This window comes from Apostichopus japonicus, chromosome 5, assembly GCF_037975245.1.
Source record: "Apostichopus japonicus isolate 1M-3 chromosome 5, ASM3797524v1, whole genome shotgun sequence".
Classification (NCBI taxonomy): Eukaryota; Metazoa; Echinodermata; class Holothuroidea; order Aspidochirotida; family Stichopodidae; genus Apostichopus; species Apostichopus japonicus.
The window spans coordinates 18,395,752-18,418,015 of record NC_092565.1 but is presented as its reverse complement, the minus strand read 5'-3'; the positions used below and the strand labels follow the sequence as shown (position 1 = coordinate 18,418,015).

Here is a 22,264-nt window from a genome sequence, read left to right as displayed (position 1 = left end):
TGTTAACCCCATTAATTTGTTTAGTGCAACTGTATAGCATATAGCCTACTATTGTTATCCATTGTTTTAGTTCTGTGAGTCTATGCTATTCTACCGTTGGAATCTTTGTAACAAAAAGTGGTCTCTGGATTGTTTACTCTACTATATATGTTTTCAATCTTTGTTTACGAATGCGAGAGTATCCGACCATTGTTGTCCTTAGTTCGTTTAACAATTAATATTCGTTAAGTACAACTTCACCATCTAAGCTTTTACAACAACTTACAGCATAACCAGTTCCATTTGATAGCTCCATTTAAACACAACCAGCCAATTTCTAAATAGACCCCGGTCTGATTAAATAAAATGTTCAAAGGCCAAATACTTATACTTTGACATATGATTAAATAATGGCCAATTAATGTGTTTAATTCTTCTAACATGCCTGCCACTTCAGATGGTAAATCAGCGGTTGTGTGTACTCTCCGTACTGTGGTGTTTTCTAAGTTACTCTCGTTTTGTTTTTAACTGAAGCATAAAACAAATATAACCAATAATGTGTCATGTATATTGTCTTTGAAAACAACATTTACAATGTGTAATACACTATTAATTGTAATATAGAAATATACTACAATTATGCTATAAGGCACAGGAAGCCAGTATAGGATTTGGTCGTCCATAAGGAGGGGGGGGGGGGGGAGGCCTTTAGGTGAAGGTTTGCTCTCGTGCATACCAAACAAACTCTTTCAACTAGTCAATTCTATCTCCATCCTCCCTTCCTCACTCCATCCCTTCGGTCGTAATGGAAGGTGGTGGATCTTTGATTTGTCGGAGAGGGGCATAGGAGACAAACATCGGTAGTTAACGAAATGACTACTGAACAGATGTGCGTAAGAAAACATCGTTCAGAGAATAAGAGGTGGCCGCCGGTGGAGCATGAGGGGGAGACATGGCCCCATCAGTCGGGCAAATGTTCAGACGGGATGAAATGTTTCATTGGGGGATTTTCACAGTCAGCCATGGAAGAAATAGACCGTTGCTATGGCACCCATGTTAACCTCACAAAGTAAATCAAGAGTACTTATTACACAACTTTGCGTAAGCAAATATTTAGGGGTCTAATTTATAGTCTAAATATGCCTCCGAATGCACCCAGACTCCCATGGTCTTCCCCTTCCCTGAGACCTCTAGCCCCCCTACCCCTACCCCTACCTCAATCACCTGAAGGAAGTTTAGAATTCTTCCGATCACCCATCCCCCCCCCCCCCCCTTGCTACCCTTGGCTACATATCCTGACAAGCTGTTAAATCACTGGAAATACAGTTAACGACTTGAAATACGATTATCAGGGTTAGAATTTACGCTAACTAAAAAACATGAATGAAATAGTACAATTTGTTCCCCATTAAAAACTTAAATGTCTGTGTCCCAACCACCCAACATACTTATCCGTCCGAATATGATATGACCTTCGAGGCGACACACTAAGCAGATCCATCCAAATACTGCGTAAACTTCCCTGCAATTTAAAGGCGCGCTTTTCCCGTCAATTTCTCCGCATTGTTTTGCACCTCTTCGATTCGGAAATAATACGCCACCGCTGTTCAGACACATCAAGAATCTAACAGATATTAGTTTATCAAGTTTGTTTAACCATCAGGCAATCTTAAACAATCTTGGCTTCGCCTCCTTGATCCTTGGCGGTCGCCGTTAGGTGCATTGTGACTGCCTCTAATGTTACGGGATATCATCGCCAAATGATTGAATTTCAAATTTCTGATTTCCCAAATGACGTATAAATCGAAAGAAACCGGGGAAATCATGATTTCAAACCAACTTTGTTTCTTTTCGTTTTCAATGAGACGGATAGAGGGAACCGAATCTTGGTGACGATTACTTTGAAGTATCTTCTTAAAACAACGAGAGAGGAAAAGAAGGAACGAGAAAAAGGAAAGAAGAAGACGAAAAGAAAAGTAGAAAGCAATAGAATAATAACAAAGTAAAAGGATAGAAATAAATTCCCCCCCCCCCGGCCGGTTAAGATTAAGTTTTTAACAAATGGTTTGATCATCCATCTTCAAGTATCTGTCGCATATTTGGAACACGAGGCCAAACATATGCAGTCGATGAATATTCATATAGGTAACGTGTGACGCGCAAAAATCAGCCACATCTTCGCTCGCAAATTTCCATAAGAAAAGTTCTTAAGTTTGTGAATGATAAATGCGGGAGGAAATGCATTCTTTTGCTCATTGGAAATGCGATTTGTTTTCCCCCTCATAAACTCTTTAAGTTTGTGTCTTTACTATTGTCATTAACAGTTTGTGTGAAGAAAGTAAGGTGCATCTCAGCTCTATATAGCTCTTAATAATTTCACAGCCAAAGATATATTGACAACGTTAATGGAGCATGTTAACGAGTAAGCGGCCAAACGTCTTGCGTTTCTAGGGGTTTCTAGGGGTGGTAAGAATATGGATTTCAAGATTTGAAAGGGGTGGGGGGAGCCGGGGTGAAGAGGAACCGGTGTCGACTGATGACGTTAAAAAATTTAGTGCACCAACTGCGCATGTGCATGTCATGTTCCGAGTTATAGGTCAAATGCAAATACAAACACCCATACGTATCACATTGTGTGTTAGGCCAATTACTATGTTGCGAAAATAGGAAAGTAAACGCATATGATCTACTATGACGTCATATAGCTTATAGGATGTAACTAGCCGGAGAAGTTTGATACTATGAACATGTCTGCTGCAGCAGTACAGCTGCCACCGCTAACACGCATTGGATGTGTCGTGATTCAGCGTACTTAATGGAATGTTATGAACGGTGGAAGATGTGACGTCATAATAAGACGCCATAATAAGTACAAAACACATGAACCACTTCTGTTGGCATTTTAGGTAGAGCCATGAGCAGGATATATCGACAAGGTACTACGTCATCATAATCCTCACAAAGAGACAATGTAAGTGGACTTATGCTAAAATGTGGTAAGGGAGGGATAATGATAGGGACTCATGCCTGGTTAAATTATATTATGGGTGCTCGTGCATAGGCACTATTTTGGTATGGTATTAGAAGGGGTCACAACCACAATATATTTACTGGGTGAGAGGCTAAATGTTATGTCGACGAGGAAGGGGTTTCCCCTACATTTGAGAAATTTAGTAAAATGGAGGTTGCTTGGATGCATAATTGTGATATATTTTTCAACTTTTGAAAAAAATTTGAAGAACTTTTGACTGTTTAGGTTGAACTACATATACATTGTCCGCCAGTTGTGGTATTAGGGGGGTGGGGGTGGGGGAATCGAGCCAAATGATTTTGTTGCTGGGGGGGGGGGAAGAAAATCCGCCTACAGAAGTATACGTGGTTGCGCCTATATATTTGACTTGAAGGATGTTAACTTTCAATATCTAAAACTCGATACACAACAAAAGAAAAAAACAAACATGGAGAAAGATAATATTTTCACGATATAATTCGATAATACAATTCTGAAAATAAGAACAAATTACATACATATTTAATATCTAATATAAAGCTAATAATATCTGATCCCACATACAGGATGCACAAAATGCATATTTCAATTCACAAATACCATGATGATGTTATATGGAAGATGAAGAAGAACGAGGAAAGAGAAGGAGGAGGAGGATTAGAAGACGTTAAAATTGATGACCTGAAACTAAAGATGAACAACCACCACAAAGAGATAATTTTGTATGGTTAACTAGCGCCCTCAGTTTAGAAACAATGACCTCCTTTTCTCTTCACACGTATATGACTGCTTCGTCTTATGTAAAACTAATCGGAAATGTTTGACAAAAGTATTACAAATTTAACGCCTATCGAATTAATTTATAATAATTTTTTCATCAGAATATGAATGAATATGAGATTAGAGTTGTGACGTCATCAGCTGACTGGAGATCATGTGTTCCTTTTTTATTTTAATATTTAGTTTCTGCACCAATCATGGTTGTTTAGTTCTTATATCTTCCAGTTTCCTAATGATTTGTACAGCAGGTAAACATGACCCTGTACTGTGGGTCAAACCCACCCCTACCATCCCCCTACCACCCCCCCCCCATTTCCTATTCAATGACGGAAGAATACAGAACAATGTATGTATGTACACTGTATACACCAACAATATCATTGCAATGTCATTGCAATGGAGAAAACAACCCGTCTACATCTGTACGTTTCTAACTGAATTTCTAATGAGGCCAGATCATATAGTAATTAAATATGCTAGAGAATAGTCTGAAACATACTGCAACACTAAAGGCGTTTATCAAATCTGTTCATTTGTAGCCTAGCACAGTTTATATATGATGCTGTACACGATCATCTTACAGTTGTGGGGAATTAATTCTACAAAATTCTACAAAAAAATAAAATAACAGGCGGCAGAAAAAAAAGAGTTCTAGATATTGTATACAATCCATGTGAAATTTGAAATTGTTTGGTTTTACACCATAATTCTGTTGGTGCACTACACCACCATACTGTAAACTTGTCCATCGTTTTGTTAAGCACCCATATACTATCACTGGTTAGTTTTGCACAACATGAATATGATATTCTAGCTTCTCAAGTCAAATTTTCTGCCTTGCTACAACAAAATTGATTTTGCCCTATAAAATGAATTCCTTTGGTCAAACCAGTACACAGGACCAAGGGGGGGAGACAATTGGATAGGATAAAGCAACAAATATGTGAAAGAATGAGATATGCATGAATTTAATTTAAATATATTAATAGCAACAACAGCTGAAAGAAACGATCATTGATGTGCGAATTCTCAACAGTGAATAAAACTATCTAGTGAATAAAACTATCTACAAACAAATGAACTAAATACAAGAAAAAACACAAACTGAAACTAATAAAAGAAAAAGAACTACTAAAAATAATAATGAATTGTAAAATAATATCATCGAAGCACTTGTCAGAATCTAGTTTAGAAATGCCGGCTGGATAGGGGTGGGGTGTAGGGTGGGAGGTCTCATTTAATCTCCATCATCCAGTTAAAAGATCAACATAAGGCCTAATAGTGGAACCAATTGATTTAAAAACAGACAAAAAAAACTGGCTTGTATTTATTTATGCAGGGAAATACATCCTGCTAACTGTGCCTGTTCTCGTCGACCCTGCCCTCTACCCTTCCATCTCTTCTCTTCCCCTGCCCTCTATATCCTGCCCTCTCTATCCTGCCCCCTCTACACTACCCCCTCATTCTCATACTGTTACCACCACACATTACAAACTGATAATAAAATATAAAGTGGTTTGCATGGTGGCCATGTAACCTAACAAGGATGGCTAACTTATCCCAGCCCAGCACCCCCTCCCCAGCACCCTCTCCCCAGCACCCCCTCCCCCGCTCTCCCCACCCAATTGGTCAAACAATGCCTTAGAAACCTTCGTAAATTAGAAATCATCACACTTTACATTTTAGAGCTTCATTTAAAATATGATGAGACTCCTATTTGCAACAAACTCCTTAAAACTTTTTTTATCTAATCTACATCTATTGCCAAAAAAAATATATTTATTGCAATTTACTAAAAAATATCAAGAGTTGTTTTGGAAATGAGCCATTAAAACAGCAGAAATTGTTGTAACTCCCTGAGACCAAACCTAATACATTAAAAAAAACAAGGTATTACAAGAGTTGTGTTAGTTGCAATTATTTGCTGATCCGAGTGTCACGTAATCCTCTAACATCCACCGCGACGTGACCAAAATATAGGAAGAAGTTTATGCTGATAAAAGGAAATCTCAGGTTATTGTTTCATGTCAAAAATAAATACACTTTTTAGGTATTCTAAAGAGAGGGAGAGGGGATTGCTAACTGTGTATAGGACTGATCTGTTACCCCTGCAATGAATTATCTTTAAAAAAAAAAGGGGTAAAAAAAGAAAGAAAGGGAGCATGGATTGGTCAGGGTTTGTGAAACCATTACAAGTTACATTAATATGGGGGTGACCATACCAATATATTCAAATAGTCAAATATTACATCTAAATATGCTAGAAAAATGGTCCACTATGATAAAACTTAAAAACAAAGATTGTCATAAAATCATATATTGTTCTTCTAAATTGAACCCCTCTAATATTTGAAAATAAGTTAAAAGTTTTGAAAGAGCAAACAATTTAATTTCTTAACACTTGTTTATCATTTCCAATAATTTGGTTTATAATTTTGCAATCGAAATTTCCATTCATGATTTCCTGTTTCAATAACTTGTCCACAAGATATTTTTGGAGAACCTACAGGAACAAATTTCGGGATTGGCCAAAATTTCAACATGCCTATAATAAGGAATGGACAAAGTTTCTAGCTGGTTAATGAAAACTTTTTGGTCTGGAAACTTCAAAAGCTGTGTCATGGCCTACAGTTTGGCAATATATAAACAGTGACACCTCTTCAAGAAGACGAGGCGAAGTTTCACCTTTTTTTTTAATTCGCATTTTGAGGTAGGCCAGCTTCTTTCCAGAAATATTGTTTCCAGAAAAGTAATTCGTTTTTATAGTAAAGAGCTTAACACTGAGCATCTTTTGCTCAAATTAGCACACCATGAATTGGTCCATATACTTTATGTATGTTTCTACAGCTGCCTGTCACATTGGTAACACCCTATCCACAGTTGCAACCACACACTACCATCGATGGCTAATAAAGTCTTTAAAGATAAATGGTCAAACTTTTTGAAACAGCTTTGAAGAGAGAAAAGTAGAAGCATATGTAAACAACAGATTCCAAGGAAAAATTAATAAAAGCAAATTTATAAAGAAAAAGAAGAAATCTTTCTAAAATAATTCTTATAAATTTTGTTGGTACTGTTTATAATAACATATGATAGGAGAGATGCTAAACAGAAAATTAAATATGCATTTTATAACTTTGTGAGCTTTTTTTGTCATTAAAATCAAGAGTGCCTATATAAGACAAAATGCTACATTGCAACCGTCATTCCTTTGAACTCTTGTCACAACAAATTAACATATTTTTCTGTGATGAAAACTGAATAACGTCATATTCAATCGTCTTTGAAGACAATACAGAGAGAATTGGAGCGAAATTTTAACGAGACAGAAAAGAGAGAAAAAAAAAAAGAATATGAAAAGAAAAACTGCTAAAAGGGTTTGAAAAAAAGTTGAGACAATTTAACATCATTCCATGATTTTTATGTTTTTTCTTCCCTTCATAATATGAAAGTTGTAAATGTGTATACATTCATGGCTATTATTGAGCACAATTGAAATATATACAAATAAAAACAGCACCATGCCATTAATTAATATATCACTCACATGCATAATCCTACATACATTCATAAATATACAAAAATATTGAGTTCTTGAATACATGCAGCAATCGATAAATAAAAACAATCAACCCTAATTGCTGAGACTTCAAAGTTTATCTTTCTAATTTTGAAACACCTGGGTGCTATCAAAGAACAACATTAAAAAAGGGGAAAAAATATATTTAAAAATAAAAAAAAAATCCCCAAAAGACTTTTAAACACTGCAGCCTATGTCTGATGCTTTATGTGGCTCGTTAAAAATGCTACACGTTTCATATGAGGCAAAAAATACCAGTTGAATTAACGATGTGGCCTACCATACATTCAAATATGCTACCAAAATATAAAGAACGAAAGAAGCTACCCTAAAACTAATAAAACTATCAATTTATTCACCAATGCCATATAAAATTACACCGATCCCTATACGATAAAACTTCCCACATTACAGTCCCGAAGTCAAACTTCTCCTAGAACATGATTAATTGTGCTCTCTACAACTAATGAACAAATTCAATCAAATTAAACAAAGTCTTTACCGATCTTGAAAGAAGTGATTTTTCACACAAGAAGAGATTTTATTCATTCAAATAACTGTAAACTAATGTCACCCGGAAAATCTTTTTAGACTTGCTTCAAGTCTTCCTCCTCCTTCTAGCATCCAAAACAAATAAGACCATCGTCTGACGTTCTAACGTCCAGCTGTTCCTGATCTATTAGTACTCTCAATGAGTGACGTGTATCCTCAGTTTACCCAGAACATGTACAATGCACTCCATATATCCAGGCTTTCCAGGTAGATCCAAAAGGCCAAGGGTCTTTCAAAAAATAATTTCAAAACTTCTTCAGCACATAATAAAAAGGGGGAAACAAACTTAAAGGATGCCTTTGTGCAATTGAGAATTAATTTTCCTTTCTATTCCTTTGCAACGAAAGATTATTATGGAAGATATTTTGTACGAATCAGCGATAAAATACAGTGCATAGGGACAAATTTAGCCGTTATCCTGAATAAAAACCCCCTTTTCTTACTATAATAATAATATATAGTAAGAATTTGTAGCTCTAGTTTTTGCAAAAATGAAACAAAACCCGAGAGTAAAGGATCCATTGTTATTAAGATTATGTTCACTAAACGGTTCACTTGGCAATATTCCCTCCCCACCCCAAACCCGCCCCCTCACTAACAACCACTAACAAAACTATGTGATACACCAGATAAATACACCAGAGAGGGAGGGGGTGATGTTTGAAAAACTATATGATACCCCAGAAATAGGGGGAGGGGGAGGTGGTGATGTTTGAACGTCAAATATAAACCTGCAAGTTTTGCATCAGAATATCATTTTTATACTAAAGAGAAATTTTTGCAAGATCACCAAAAACTTAAAATGAAGGATGAAAAATAAGCATAGTTTTACTTTGTGCAGTAGTAAATGCATCCCGGATATGTTTCCACTTTGCATCCCAATACCAACACTTTAACCGACATACATCATGAGATATGATAAAGCCTACCCCGAGAAGCACTTGTAAAAAACCCCTCCTAAACTATCCAAAAGCAAATAATTTGTGATATTTAATCAAGAGGAGAATTACTGTATTTAAATGTCTGCTTCAAAAGCTTAATATTTGATCGGCAAGTTCCATTGGAAATAAGCATAGATAGTAAAACCCTTTATCATCCAAATACAAAAAAGTAAGCTGCCAACAACTTGACACATTTCCAGTAGTGATGACACTTGAAGACTTGAGTTACTTTCAGTCACTACCAGTGAGAGGAGCAATATTATTACCATAGTATAATAGCTCAAAGTTACTGGAAGTGCAATGAGAATTAAAGTGGTGGGATTTAGCATTTCCTTTGCGTTCAGCATAGGAAGACATTTATAACGTACATGTTTTGTCACAACAATATTTTTTTTTTCCAACAGAAAAGAATGCTTTCTCGTGGATGTTATTTTGCGTCAATCGTCGTTAATAAATATCACTTATAAATAATTAAAAACATATTTTTGTTTCTCTTGCCATTATCAAGCACCCATACCCTCCTAGTCAAGAAAAGTTGCTCTATGAAGATATTTGTTGGTTACTTTCTCGATTATAATTGCACATGAAAAGATTTTCTCCCTACAGCCAACCAGGGTGCTGGTTCAAACCTGGTTTCTTCTGAGACTTTTTATTTTACATTTTATCCACTGATTGTTAAATCTGACTTTAGCCTAAATGAAATGATGTGGGAGTCACATAGAATAACGATGACCTAGAAATGATGAACAATGTTTTGGTTACAATATGACAATATTTTGCAGAAAACATCACTTTGAAAAGCTCACATAAGAAGCCAGTGATGCAAGCCTTCAAAGATGAGTTGCTTTAAACTTTACGACTTAAGCTTAGATACTGTGGCTTTTACTCTTATGGGTTACTTCTGCGATGACGACAGAGTTTTCAGTTACTTTTGTTTGTTATCTCTGGCCGGTGTTGAAATCACCACTGTTTTAGATGACTTTTATTTGATACAAGATCTCTGTGCTATATTATATATGTACAGGGTAGATTAAGAAGTGAGCATGGTTTCCTCTTAACCAAATAAAAAATACTTTGGCAGCAGAACGAGAGTCCCTCAATATATATTCCCATGACATGCCTGTACAGAGAAAACTTGTAAGCTGATGAATGCTTTCCACTGATATGCAGCAGTTGAGTAATAGCTTATTAACGGGCAATGTCAGATCAGTTAGTAGTTGTAAGATCTTAACTACAACCCCAGGATATTACCAAAGATAGTCACTCAATCCTATAGGATATAACCCTGAGGAAGTAAGCCAAGGATAGTCACTATCTCCTGACGGATATTAAGCCAAGGAAGCAGTCCAAAGATAGTCACTCAATCCCATAGGATATTACACTCAGAATACACTGCAAGGATACTAACTCAATCCTGCAGCTTTTACACAGAGAATACACTCAAAGATAGTCACTCAATCCTACAGGATATTACTCAAAGATAGTGGTCCAAGGATAGTCACTCAATCCAGCAGGTTATTACTCCGAGATAGTGGTCCAAGGATAGTCACTCAATCCAGCAGGTTATTACTCCGAGATAGTGGTCCAAGGTTAGTCACTCAATCCCATAGGACATTACACTCAGAATACACTGCAAGGATACTAACTCAATACTGCAGCTTTTACACAGAGAATACACTCAAAGATAGTCACTCAATCCTAGAGGATATTACTCCGAGATAGTGGTCCAAGGATAGTCACTCAATCCAGCAGGTTATTACTCCAAGGTTTCAGTCCAAGGATAGTCACTGTCAGCAGTGTTGACTTCTATTTGATGCAAGTACTGTACTCAGACAATGATCACTGAGCAATGTGGCAAATTATATACCCCATATCTTAAGAGAACAATTAGTCATATGAACTCTCAATTCAGCTCTCAAGGAGTCCCACTGCTTCCATCAATGACGGTGGTGTGTCCCACGCTGCTATTTTACAATGGTGATGAGTCCTCGCTGCTATCTTCAACAATGATGATGAGTCCATGCTGTTATCTTCAACAATGGTGATGAGTCCTCGCTGCCATCTTCAACAATGGTGATGAGTCCATGCTGCTATCTTCAACAATGGTGATGAGTCCATGCTGCTATCTTCAACAATGGTGATGAGTCCATGCTGCTATCTTCAACAATGGTGATGAGTCCATGCTGCTATCTTCAACAATGGTGATGAGTCCATGCTGCTATCTTCAACAATGGTGATGAGTCCACGCTGCTATCTTCAACGATGGTGATGAGTCCTCGCTGCTATTTTCAACTCTTGGTGAAATTGAGTCCTGAAATTGAATTTTCTTGGATAGAAATGAGTCCTCACTTTTATCTTCAACGATCAGATGGAGTCCTCCTCGTGTCCGCAATTTTGATCTTCGACGATACTAGAAACTCTCTTCTTCAGCTTTCAAGGTGAAAAGTACTTACTTCAACATTTAATAATCAACGACGTTGTTCAGGTTATGATATTGCAGCAAGCACTGTCTCCAAGTCCTTGGAGAAACTTTCTCTAAATCTAATTATTTGTTTGTCTATATACTGTTGCGGATGAGGTATAGAGCGGCCAGTCCATCAAACGGACGTCTCTCGGTAAATGATGACTCTCTTGTTTCTGTTGGTATTGCTGGTGACTACATTCCTTGGAGTAACTGTCGAAGGAAAAAATAAGAAAAATACATAATCTTGATTGATACACACTATGGAAATTCTACTTTCTTCATGTAAATATTAACTGTAAGTTCTTTGAGAATGAAACACAGGATGTGCGGGGAAGTTCAGGCCTGATGAAATGTACTCTACTACTTTATTTCATTCTACGTATATCACAGGTTTTGACTTGACCAACACTGACGTATACAAAACGGTGACACATGGGGGTGGGGGGGGGCAGTATCCTGTGTGAACAGAAGGGTAGGGAAGTGACGATGTTCACAAATTCAACTCAATGTATGAATAAGAAAAAGGTTAACAACCTGACATCAACTTGCACAGCAGATTAACACAGACACATTACTAAGATACTGTACAATGACAGTTTGTCCATCTTTAATGGATGTTGGACTGTGTGATGCTTATTTGTGTCACCATGGAAACTGATAATCCTTATGGAGGGTTCACAAGTGCAAGTCTACCTTGCACATGTTGCAGCATCTATGGGGGGATTCACACACTATATGTAGGTCTGTGTGCATCTGTACAGCTTACATGGTACACTTATGTCATCCGACTTGTGATTTTATTTGGGTGCATGTTATGAGTGGTGGCTGTAGTGATGTCATTCATCATATCTTTTCTAAGGTCTGTGTGCATCTGTAGAGCTTGCATGGTACACTTATGTCATCCGACTTGTGATTTTATTTGAGTGCATGTTTTATGAGTGGTGGCTGTAGTGATGTCATTGGTCATATCTTTTCTAAGGTCTGTGTGCATCTGTAGAGCTTGCATGGTACACTTATGTCATCCGGCTTGTGATTTTATTTGAGTGCATGTTATGAGTGGTGGCTGTAGTGATGTCATTCATGATATCTTTTCTAAGGTCTGTGTGCAGCTGTACAGCTTACATGGTACACTAATGCCATCTCTATTGTGATTTTGCTTCACTGGATGTACTGTACGGTGGTGGCTTTTAATAGTCACCCTATAGATATATTTATTCCAATATTGAAAGGAAATACACAATTCATCATCCTTCACCTTGCTATGAATAACCTTAATCCTGTCCTCAATAAAGTACAATTGAAGAATGTATTGGATAAATATTTGACCACATTAATAATGCATTAACTACTCACTAATGATCTCGTTATTGCTCATTAAGGAAGTTTGTTTTTTCTTTGTTTACTCCTCACATATTTTGTTGACAGAATGACAAATTAAACAAATGTATACAAACTGAACAAGGCGAGTCAAAAAATTGCATCGGTATATAGAATAAGTTTTATACTAACTGCAAGGAATTATTTACTGTTCAATTTTGTGTAGTAGGTTTGTCTCTTATAAAATACTATGGGATTCCTGTGTAAGAAAACTGTGTAACAGAAGGTGACTAGACGTCCCCGATTTTCGGGGACAGTCCCCGATTACAGTGTGATGTCTCGATGAACAAGTGTCCCAAAAAATGTCCCCGATTCGTCAAAAATGTTCAGGAATTTTGAAAATATCCCACATGATTAGTAAAATAATTGTAAAAACAAAATTTAGTCAAGTGTGCAGTCGCAGAACGGAACTAACCAGTATTTCAGGTGGGTCAGTATAAAGTAGAAACACTGTTAAAATATGCTAGATCGATCTAGCCTAGCACTCTTTCATAAAGTAAGTAAATTTCATCTAAGAAAAAGCTACATTTTTGAAAATAAAATTGATTTAAAAAGTGCTTCTTAATATCACCATTTTACATCTAAGCACCTTAGGCACTTGAAAATTTTCCAAGGGGGACACCCCCTCCCCTTAGACCCCTCCCCCATATCAGTGATGCAATAAATGTCCCTGATTCCAGTCAGGCAAATATGGTCACCTTAGTGTAACATCCTTGCACTTGTATAGCTTTTTGCACATCATTTGGAGATGCGATACCGGACAAAATTATTCCTTGAACCTGGAATGAATCGTTTGAATGACTGCACTAAGATTAAAGCTTACACTTTCCTCTCTAACATCTCTTGACATGAAAATCCATTTTAAACCTCAAACTTTTGTATCAAAAGTTTCTTGCAGGTTGAAAAATTGAGAAAGTGTGTTACATTTTAGAAACAAAGACTTTCCAATCTTAGCTTTGGCCTTCCAAAGATTCATAGCAAATGTATGGTAGCATCTTTAACTATGTATGACCATATCACTGTAAGGAAATACTACACAAAATATATATATATATATATATATATATATATATATATATATATATAGTACCATAGTTACTACTACCATGTACAGCCCATATCTTGTGAGTACTACCACAGTAAGCACTAACCCTTTTTATTTAGCATTGGGTTAATACCAGTCTGTGCTAACTCTACTGGTACACTGTAGCTCAGTGCCATCCAGTTGTTACTCCAGTCCATGTCAACTCTGCTAGAGTGCTGTGGTGGTACCACAGTATGTGTTTTAGACTACTGACAAGTTTTTTATATTACATGGTTACGCCTTTTCCTTAGGCATTACGCTTAATCACTGCAGTCAACAGTCTGCTTCTGCAAAATGACTAAAACAATTATCATTTCCATTTCCATTTGAGCATACTTAAATAATTGAAAGAAACCTGAACGAAAAACAGAAAAGTCAACTTTTCAGGTTTCCTTAGACAAATAAATTGTCATTACAATTACAACTTCCTCCTTGTATGTGTCTGTTTTTCCCTCCAAATATATACATTTAGGTACGTTTGCAGCTTAAATGTAACATCAGAGTGTCAAAACTCAAACTTCAACATACATGAAAAGTGAAATATACTGGCAGAAATATAACTCTGACATCATCAAACGGTATTAAGCTATATTGTTCAGCTGGGTTTATATATAAAGTATATACTTCCATTGATTTCTACTCATCCTTCAAATAAAACCAACTTTTGAGCTATCAATACTGTTGAACAACACATCAGTTTAAACGTGCAATTAGTACGTCTGTAGTGAACTTGATATCTTTGATGTATTGGGGACAAACATTGGACGACACACCACTGCAAAACTCTCCAAACGCAATTAAACAATGTAAAGTTCACACTCATAAACAGACATGTAAGAAGGGTGGATTTGTTGAAATTGTAGGATGAAAACAAAACATGGAAAAATAGGTAAATACACCTAAAGCTAGATGATGAATTATAGTCATAATTTTGAGGCTCTGTAAATACTCAGTAAGTCCTTAAATTCATAAAGGAAAAAAAAAAAAAAAAAAAAATTAAAAAGTGGCAAGTTGCCATTGTCAACAAATATTTCCAAAATACAAGTTGATGCTTAATTTTTGATGTTGGAGTTTAACTTTTTGCCCTTCCTCAAAGAATGGCAGTTTACACGGATTGAATTTTACTTAACTAACCCGAAGAAATACCTGCAAGAATAATGGTATTTATGGAGGATTACATAACCTTCCAAACTTGCTTCGAAAAAAAAGATGACTAGCTACAAAATTCAAAAACGATTAAAAACTACAAAGTTTTACTTCAAATTTTATGACGTTATGGCCAAATCTATAAAGGCAGAATTCTTTAAATGAAAGCAATACACCCCAAATCTTTTCTCCTCCCTTACACACCTCTCCCACCCCCTCCCCCTCCCCTGTAATACAACATCAGGAGGCCAAAAATACTGTATCTACATTCGTGTAGTAGACAATTGCAACATTATTATTATTAATATATGAAATGGTCTGTGGGTGTTTTCATGTACTGATATGTATTTTCACTTCACTTAATTGCTAACCCATCACTACTGTTTTTATGGCAGTTCCACTATTTATGCAAATCAATCTGTTTAATATCATTACTAAAGAACTCTGGATAACCTTATATAAAGAACATTACAAATGGTTTGTCTTTTAAACATTTTAATATGCAATGCAAATTACTTTGTATTTCACAAGTAAAATATTGCTGCCATACCTTGATACCGTCGGGAGGGAAGAATACTTGCACACAGCATATCCTTCAATTCCCCCACCCACACCCCCTCGACCTTCTTGTACATATCACTATTGTAAAGTTGTTTTTCTATTTTTTCCCCTGTATTTTAAGCCTTAAGTCAACCCATCGTATACCATTTCATGCCATACGTCACTATAATAACTTTGAACCCTTTTTTATGATCCAAGAAAAAAAAACTTCTGACAGCTGAGGTCTAATTAATTTTGGCATTTTAATATACTAACAACAATTAACCATAATGAAACAAACAGTTATTAATCTGTTGCTGTGGTTGGTGCAGCCCATTTGTGGCTTTCTGTTCAAATTTGCCAAACTCAGGTGAGACAAGAACACCTTGAACGGTGACGTAGGGCGGTCGTTCCGTCGGCCCTACAGCGCCTCTTAATGTTGCTATCTCTCTCTCTTAATAATTACGGTAATAATTTTTAATCTATATCGATTACTCCTAAGTGTCACTAATGAATCATTTCGACCCACTTGAATCCTGTTAATTATTTCATCGCCATCTTTATTACACAAACAAGCTATACCGTACTTGAGGGGTTAAAGAAAACTTTAGTGGCTTTTGTCAATATAACGGGGAACGATCTATGAGTAATAAATTAGCTATTGTTCGTATGATACCTCGTCGTCGTCGAGGGTTATCTGGTTGGAGAGAGGTACTTTACCGCATGGAGTATTTGACAAGAAAAAGAAGGAGGGGGGGGGCGGGAGAGAGAATTAGCAATGCTTGTTAATAGACAGTAGATCAATATAGATGTATATATACTCACAGCTGTGGTAATAATTCACAGTAATGACAGAATAAAAGAATCAATTGATTTTTCTCATGATTTATGACTTTACATCATTTATCATTCGCTCTTTTTAACAGCCTCCCAAAAATGTTTGATGTTCAGTGTCAGGACAGAATTGATTTACGATTCCTGTTTATATTAATTCGTCACAGTATTTGTAACTGTCTGTGGCTGTATGTCGTGCGACTAATCTGAAGTATCGATACACAGTAGTACCATTGAAACCACCACGGTTAATGCAACTGACAGCCCTCTCTAATATAAATACATTGAAGTAGGTGATCCTTCAAACAACGATTCAATCACCCCCCACCCCCCAAAAAAAAACAAAGAATGAAAGAATAAAATGGCAGTCACAATGACTGGGATGCCATTGAAGCAGCAGTTGGAGTAATAACACTTATCAAAATCTCTCCTCGTGGTACTCCACCCTGCATTATAACGATAACACAAGGTACCTGAAAATATTATCTTTTTCTACAACAAGAAGCCCAATAATTGCATTTTAACGATAACCACAAGGTACCTGAAAATATTATCTTTGTCTGAAACAAGAAACCTAACAATTGCTACAAAAAAAAAAGAAATAATAAAAAGAATAAAAAAATAAAAGGAAATAAAATTAAATATAAACTATAAGTGAAACACACTGTTACTTTAGATTTGCATTAGAAAGTCTTAACATTCAAAGGTTGATTTCTCACCGCTGTTTTTCAAGGACAACCAGACTGCTGTATTAACCAGCACATATCCTTTTGTATGATAGCTTTAGAATGTACATAACGTGTAAATATCAAATGGTTTGGGATATATCGGTTTACAGGCACAATACAACCATAATAATCTGTATGATTGTATTAAGGAGAAGGATACCATAAAAACCCTGATTAATTGTAGTCTTCCTACCGTTTTTACAATCTAAAAATAAATATAGCCCCCTCCTCCCCTCCTGATTAAAACTAAGTGGTCACAATTTACCACAGGTCTTTTTGTGACGTTAACAAATAACGTTGTTTATTATCGATAAGCAAACTAAAAAATTATTATGAATGTAGCACAAATCTTTATCGGTGAATGTTTTGGAAGCATTATATAATCGTCTCTCAATACAGAAACATGACCGATTGCCACAAATTAGCTCCACAAGCTTGGCGGGTAAATAGCTGCGCTAAATGGGAAACATAGTTGCAACAATTCAGTGCTAAGACTATTAGAAGGTTATGAACCTATTTCTCGATATAAATATTTTTTGTAACATTAGGGATGTCGCCATTTTACCTCTTACGGCTAAACCAAATTAGTATTAACTCCTTAGTCATCTGCTACCTGCACTATAATGAGGTGTCTTCCACTTTTTCAACCAAAGAAATATCGTCACCCTAATTAAGCAGAATTAATCGTAGCAAAACAGCACCAAACTATTCAATATCTCATTAAAAAGAATTTTCAAACAGAAGAAACAGGGAGTACATATTTGAAGTAGTTAAAAACTGCAAAACTATCAAAATTTCTAATAATCATCAAGGAACCATAAAATTCAAGCATTACCAAGGATCGTTTTGATGGTACTAAAAAAAGCACAACGATGCCTCACTCCATCAGTTTTTGTCACCAAAAAACTGCGACTACAAAGATTGTCACAAAATTATAAATACCATCCCCCTCCCCCCCTCCCCAAAAAATAGAGACTAAAATAAAATGATCAAGAAGTGATGCTTTGAAATTTCTCGTTAGATTTACTGCAACTTTTCATCTCCCGGAGCAAATGTTTGTTTCTTTTCTTCTCACATAGACTCTTTCGATGAATAAACACTCTTTTTCATCTTTGAATTTACGCTTCTCTAAAATCTTTGAAACTAGTTCATCAAACTGGAGGCCACAGAAATTTATATTCATTCTTTGAATTTAACCTTCTCTAAATCTTTGAACTAGTTCATCAAACTGGAGGCCACAGAAATTTTTATTCCTAGATTTTATTTCAAATTGTAAACAAAAAACCCTTTTTTAACATTAATTCTCAAGGAAATGTTTGCTCAAAATTTTGGAATTAATTTATTTAAACTATAAACTGGGATAACAAAGTACAGTCTGTCTTGAATGTATTTACATAAACGTGCCCCAGTTTACAAGGCAATAAACATCTATGTGCAATCATGTCGTTTTTTGACATTGTGTCCCACTTAATAGCTTAAGGTGACCAAAAAAAAAAATTGACGTCACCTGTGATGCTGTTGATATAATATTTGTAATACTTCAAACAGAACATTTATTCACAGGCCAAAAATCTCATTAGGGTTTCCTGAGTTTGAAGATGTCCTTATGGCATCAAGAAGTTCATTAGTATTTCTATCTTTGACTTACAGAATGTAACAAAACAAGAAATATTTCTCCCCCCCCCCCCTCAAACCTCACCAACAATGCAAAATTCCAATATCAAACCATGCCTTTATATATTTTTTCCAGAGCCTTTAGAGTTTTGTTGCCTCATAGAGATGGTTTTCTCAAACTTCAGAAGATTCCTGTTTGTCTGGTATTCAATCACAAAGTTCTCGCTGAGTCTAACGTATTTCTGGTACGTTTGATATTTTCTGATAAAACTGACATGAGCCACAAGTCACGATTATGAAATAACAAAGCTTGCTCAAGTTTTTAATTTCGTCCAGTGATTTCTCAGAATCTCTAAATATAATCTCTGTATTGGGCACAAGTTTTAATCAGTTTTATTCAAATAAAGTTACAAGCAATCACGAGTAATACTTTACTTTGGGTCTAACCCTCATTATAATATCTCTTAAACAATCAGATATTATTACAAATTTATGCTCAGTGTGAGGAAAAGTTCTTCCACAAAGCGTGGCCGGAACAGAGCAGTGTAAATATTGTCAAGCCATAAGGTGTTTAATTTAAGTTTTGTTTTAAGTAGGTGAGTCTTTGTCAACTATTAACCTCTGAAAAATCTTTCGATGACAATGAAGCCACCGAAAAGATTTTCATTATAAAAATAAAGAATTGCTACAATCAACTATAAAAGGAGCTCACAGGATTGAAAAAGGTTAAAAGATGAGGCAAGAAACAAAACAGACAGACAAGAACACGATGGAAAAAAAACCTTTTACTTTAAGCCCCGCCCACTCATCTTTATGCATGAGATGGGAACCACACACAATAGGGCACATCTACACATCATGGGACATCTATCTACCAAGCATGACATTGACTCAACTTGTGCTTCTTGAGATATCGTTTCTACCAGCTGGCCGTAATACAGACAGACAGACACACATCCTCACACACATACTCCTACACACACGCCAGCACTATTGCAAAGGTTACCTAGCCTTAGGCATCGTAACCACAAACCTAAACATCTATCAAATGTTTAAGCCACATTTTGGTGGTAAAAAACAAAACAAAAAAAAACAAAAAAACAAAACAAAGGGTACCACGTTTTTGGTGAAACCTTTCTGTTGATAAAAGAGGTTTTAAACACATATTTTTATATTCATCTTGAAAAAAAAAACAACGTACAAAGTCAACAAACAACAGTTTGAAGTGGACACTATGATAAATGACATAAAAGCACTTACACACTATTGATGGTGTTCCAAATAGAGGGCGCTGTGCAGGAATCAAACTGTGCTCAAGAAAGAAAAAAGGTTTGACATGCATAACTTAATAATTAACATTGAACATTTGTGTGCCTAAATCAATAATTATGTGTAAATCAAAGCAATTAAAACAACAAAGAAGTGCCTTACATCTGCATTGAAAGTGATTCAATGTGTGGATTTAACTAAAACATTTAAGAGAAGACACATTGCATTTAAAACAGAGGAAGGAAACAACACCAAAAGGCAGACAGTATCATCCATAAGACCTGATTGGTCGTCTCCATGGCAACCAAAGATCATAAGAGTAACCAATAAGGGAGAACTCCATACAGCAAAACTGTCATGAAACCCACAGGAGCGAAGTCTGTGACTAAACTCAACAAATTTTAACACCACATCCCTTTATTTCAAACGCAATATGTGAATCAGAAAATTAACAATAAGATTCTACTCACCATAAAATCTGTAAAAACAAATCTCCTTTTAACAGCAATTAAATTTCCTGATTCTCTGTATTGATGGAATTCAACATGAAATAACTCCACCAATAAATTGTTTAAAGAACTTCCGACTGCATTTAGACAAAATTGGCCTTTCTTTCCAAGCACTACCATTCTTTTCAAGAAGCTACACATTGAACTATGCACTAAAGAGAACTAAACACAGTTAACAACTGTATCACAATAATTGGCCATTGTTTTTTTTCTATTGTCTCTGTTAGACAGAAAATTTCAACCGCTTTTTGTTTGAATTATAGGAACATTCTGATTCCAAATGAAAGTAAACAATTCTAAATTGGACCCTAAGTTTCAGAGAAAAAAAGAAAAAAAAGTGTTCATACATATTTATGAATTTTACTTTGTGTGCTGGGCTAGCAGATCTGAAAGAAACCATGGCAATTTGAACACTAGTGATAATGGTCACTCCAAGCCATGTTTACCAATAAAGATAGGCAAACGTAAATTTAGACGAGTTAACTGTGTTGTGATGTGAAAAAGATAACCTGGGTATAGAAAGATAATGCTTTGATATAATTAAGGAAATATAATCATGATTTTTAATCTGTTGATGATGGTTTAGAAAAATGGAGTAATTACAATTATGTGTAAAGACAGGTAGGTATTAATAAAGGACTGTAAACTGAGGTATGTTACCTTGGTTACAAATGAAGATAAACTATGGCTACTGTATGTGGTGTTCTCATATCATGTAATGTATCATGGAAGGTAGACAATACACTATCTTAACATACCAGATATTCTACCTTTACCTCACTCAAATTTGCCAAAGTTTCTCCAAATTACTTTTATCAGTCTTTAAGATATGTTATTTTAATTTTTTCTAATTGGATAAAATTGACATAAAAGGGAAAAACACAAATTATCAGGAATGAATCATTACCATTTTTATATCATTACTTTGCAGAAAACTTTGATATATATTAAAATGCTAATCAAATTTTAGGTACGGTATGTTTGAGGACATGCTGAAACTTGAAACTTTTTTTTCTTTACAATTTCATAGTCATGGGCAAATTATAGTCATAGAAGACTGCTTTGGTATAAAACAAAAAATAACAGATGAAAAGTTGATATAACCTTAATGAAATATTAAGAATAAACCGCAATTATAACGAGGCAGCACATCTATATATTGCACAACAAATCAAGGGAAAGGAAAAGAATTCTCCTATTGACAATCTGGCCTCCTTGGTTTTAACTGACAATTTAATATATACTAGCATCGACTCCATTATTCCACATATTTATGCTGAGTCTAGACATTCTATTTACACATCAAGGATATCTCAGTATATGTGAGGTATTTTCAAAATCCCACTTTCATATATGTACTAATTAATATTTTAAAATAAGTATTGTAGATATTCATTTGCATTTACATTGAACCTAACTGCAGACACCCCGAAATCAGCGCAAACACACGCAGTGGCGTAGGAAGGTAATTTTGAGTGGGGGGGCTGAAGATTGATGGCTGGCCTGGGGGTGGGGTGTAAGGGGAGGGGGTGTCCCCCTCCCCTTTGGAATTTTTTGCATTTCCAGGTGGCCTCAGATGCAATTTGGTGCAATATAGCACACTTCAACATCCCACTCCATTTTGTAAATAATTTTGCATTTTCACCTGGCCTTAGATGCAATTTGGTGCTCCAAATGAGATTTTTTTCTCATTTGGAAATGAAAAAGGGGTTTTTTGACTTGCGGAGCGGGGGGCGGAATGATATTTCCGCCCCCCCATATTTTTCACCGGGGGGCTGGCGCCCCCCAAGCCCCCCCGGTTCCTACGCCCTTGAACACACGTAATTATTCCTTTTGTGTCAAATGCCAAAGTTCTAC

The 22,264-nt window shown here is 35.8% G+C and overlaps 1 protein-coding gene across 5 annotated transcripts in view; it reads right to left on the bottom strand.

Moving 5' to 3' along the window:
• Positions 1-3,448: 3,448 nt before the first annotated feature.
• Positions 3,449-22,264, bottom strand: part of LOC139967912 (inositol polyphosphate-5-phosphatase A-like) — an 85,540-nt gene continuing 66,724 nt past the window's right edge. For 3 of the 5 annotated variants that reach the window (XR_011793182.1, XM_071972122.1, XM_071972123.1), the window contains exons 18-19: positions 19,890-19,936; positions 3,449-11,516 (exon numbers count right to left, since the gene is read on the bottom strand). Coding sequence is in view for 4 of the 5 variants with exons in the window: in XM_071972122.1 (XP_071828223.1) it covers positions 19,932-19,936 (5 nt within the window). In the remaining variant the exon portion in view is untranslated. The remainder of the gene's footprint in view (positions 11,517-19,889; positions 19,937-22,264) is intronic. The other 2 variants (XM_071972120.1, XM_071972121.1) reach the window with 1 other exon arrangement.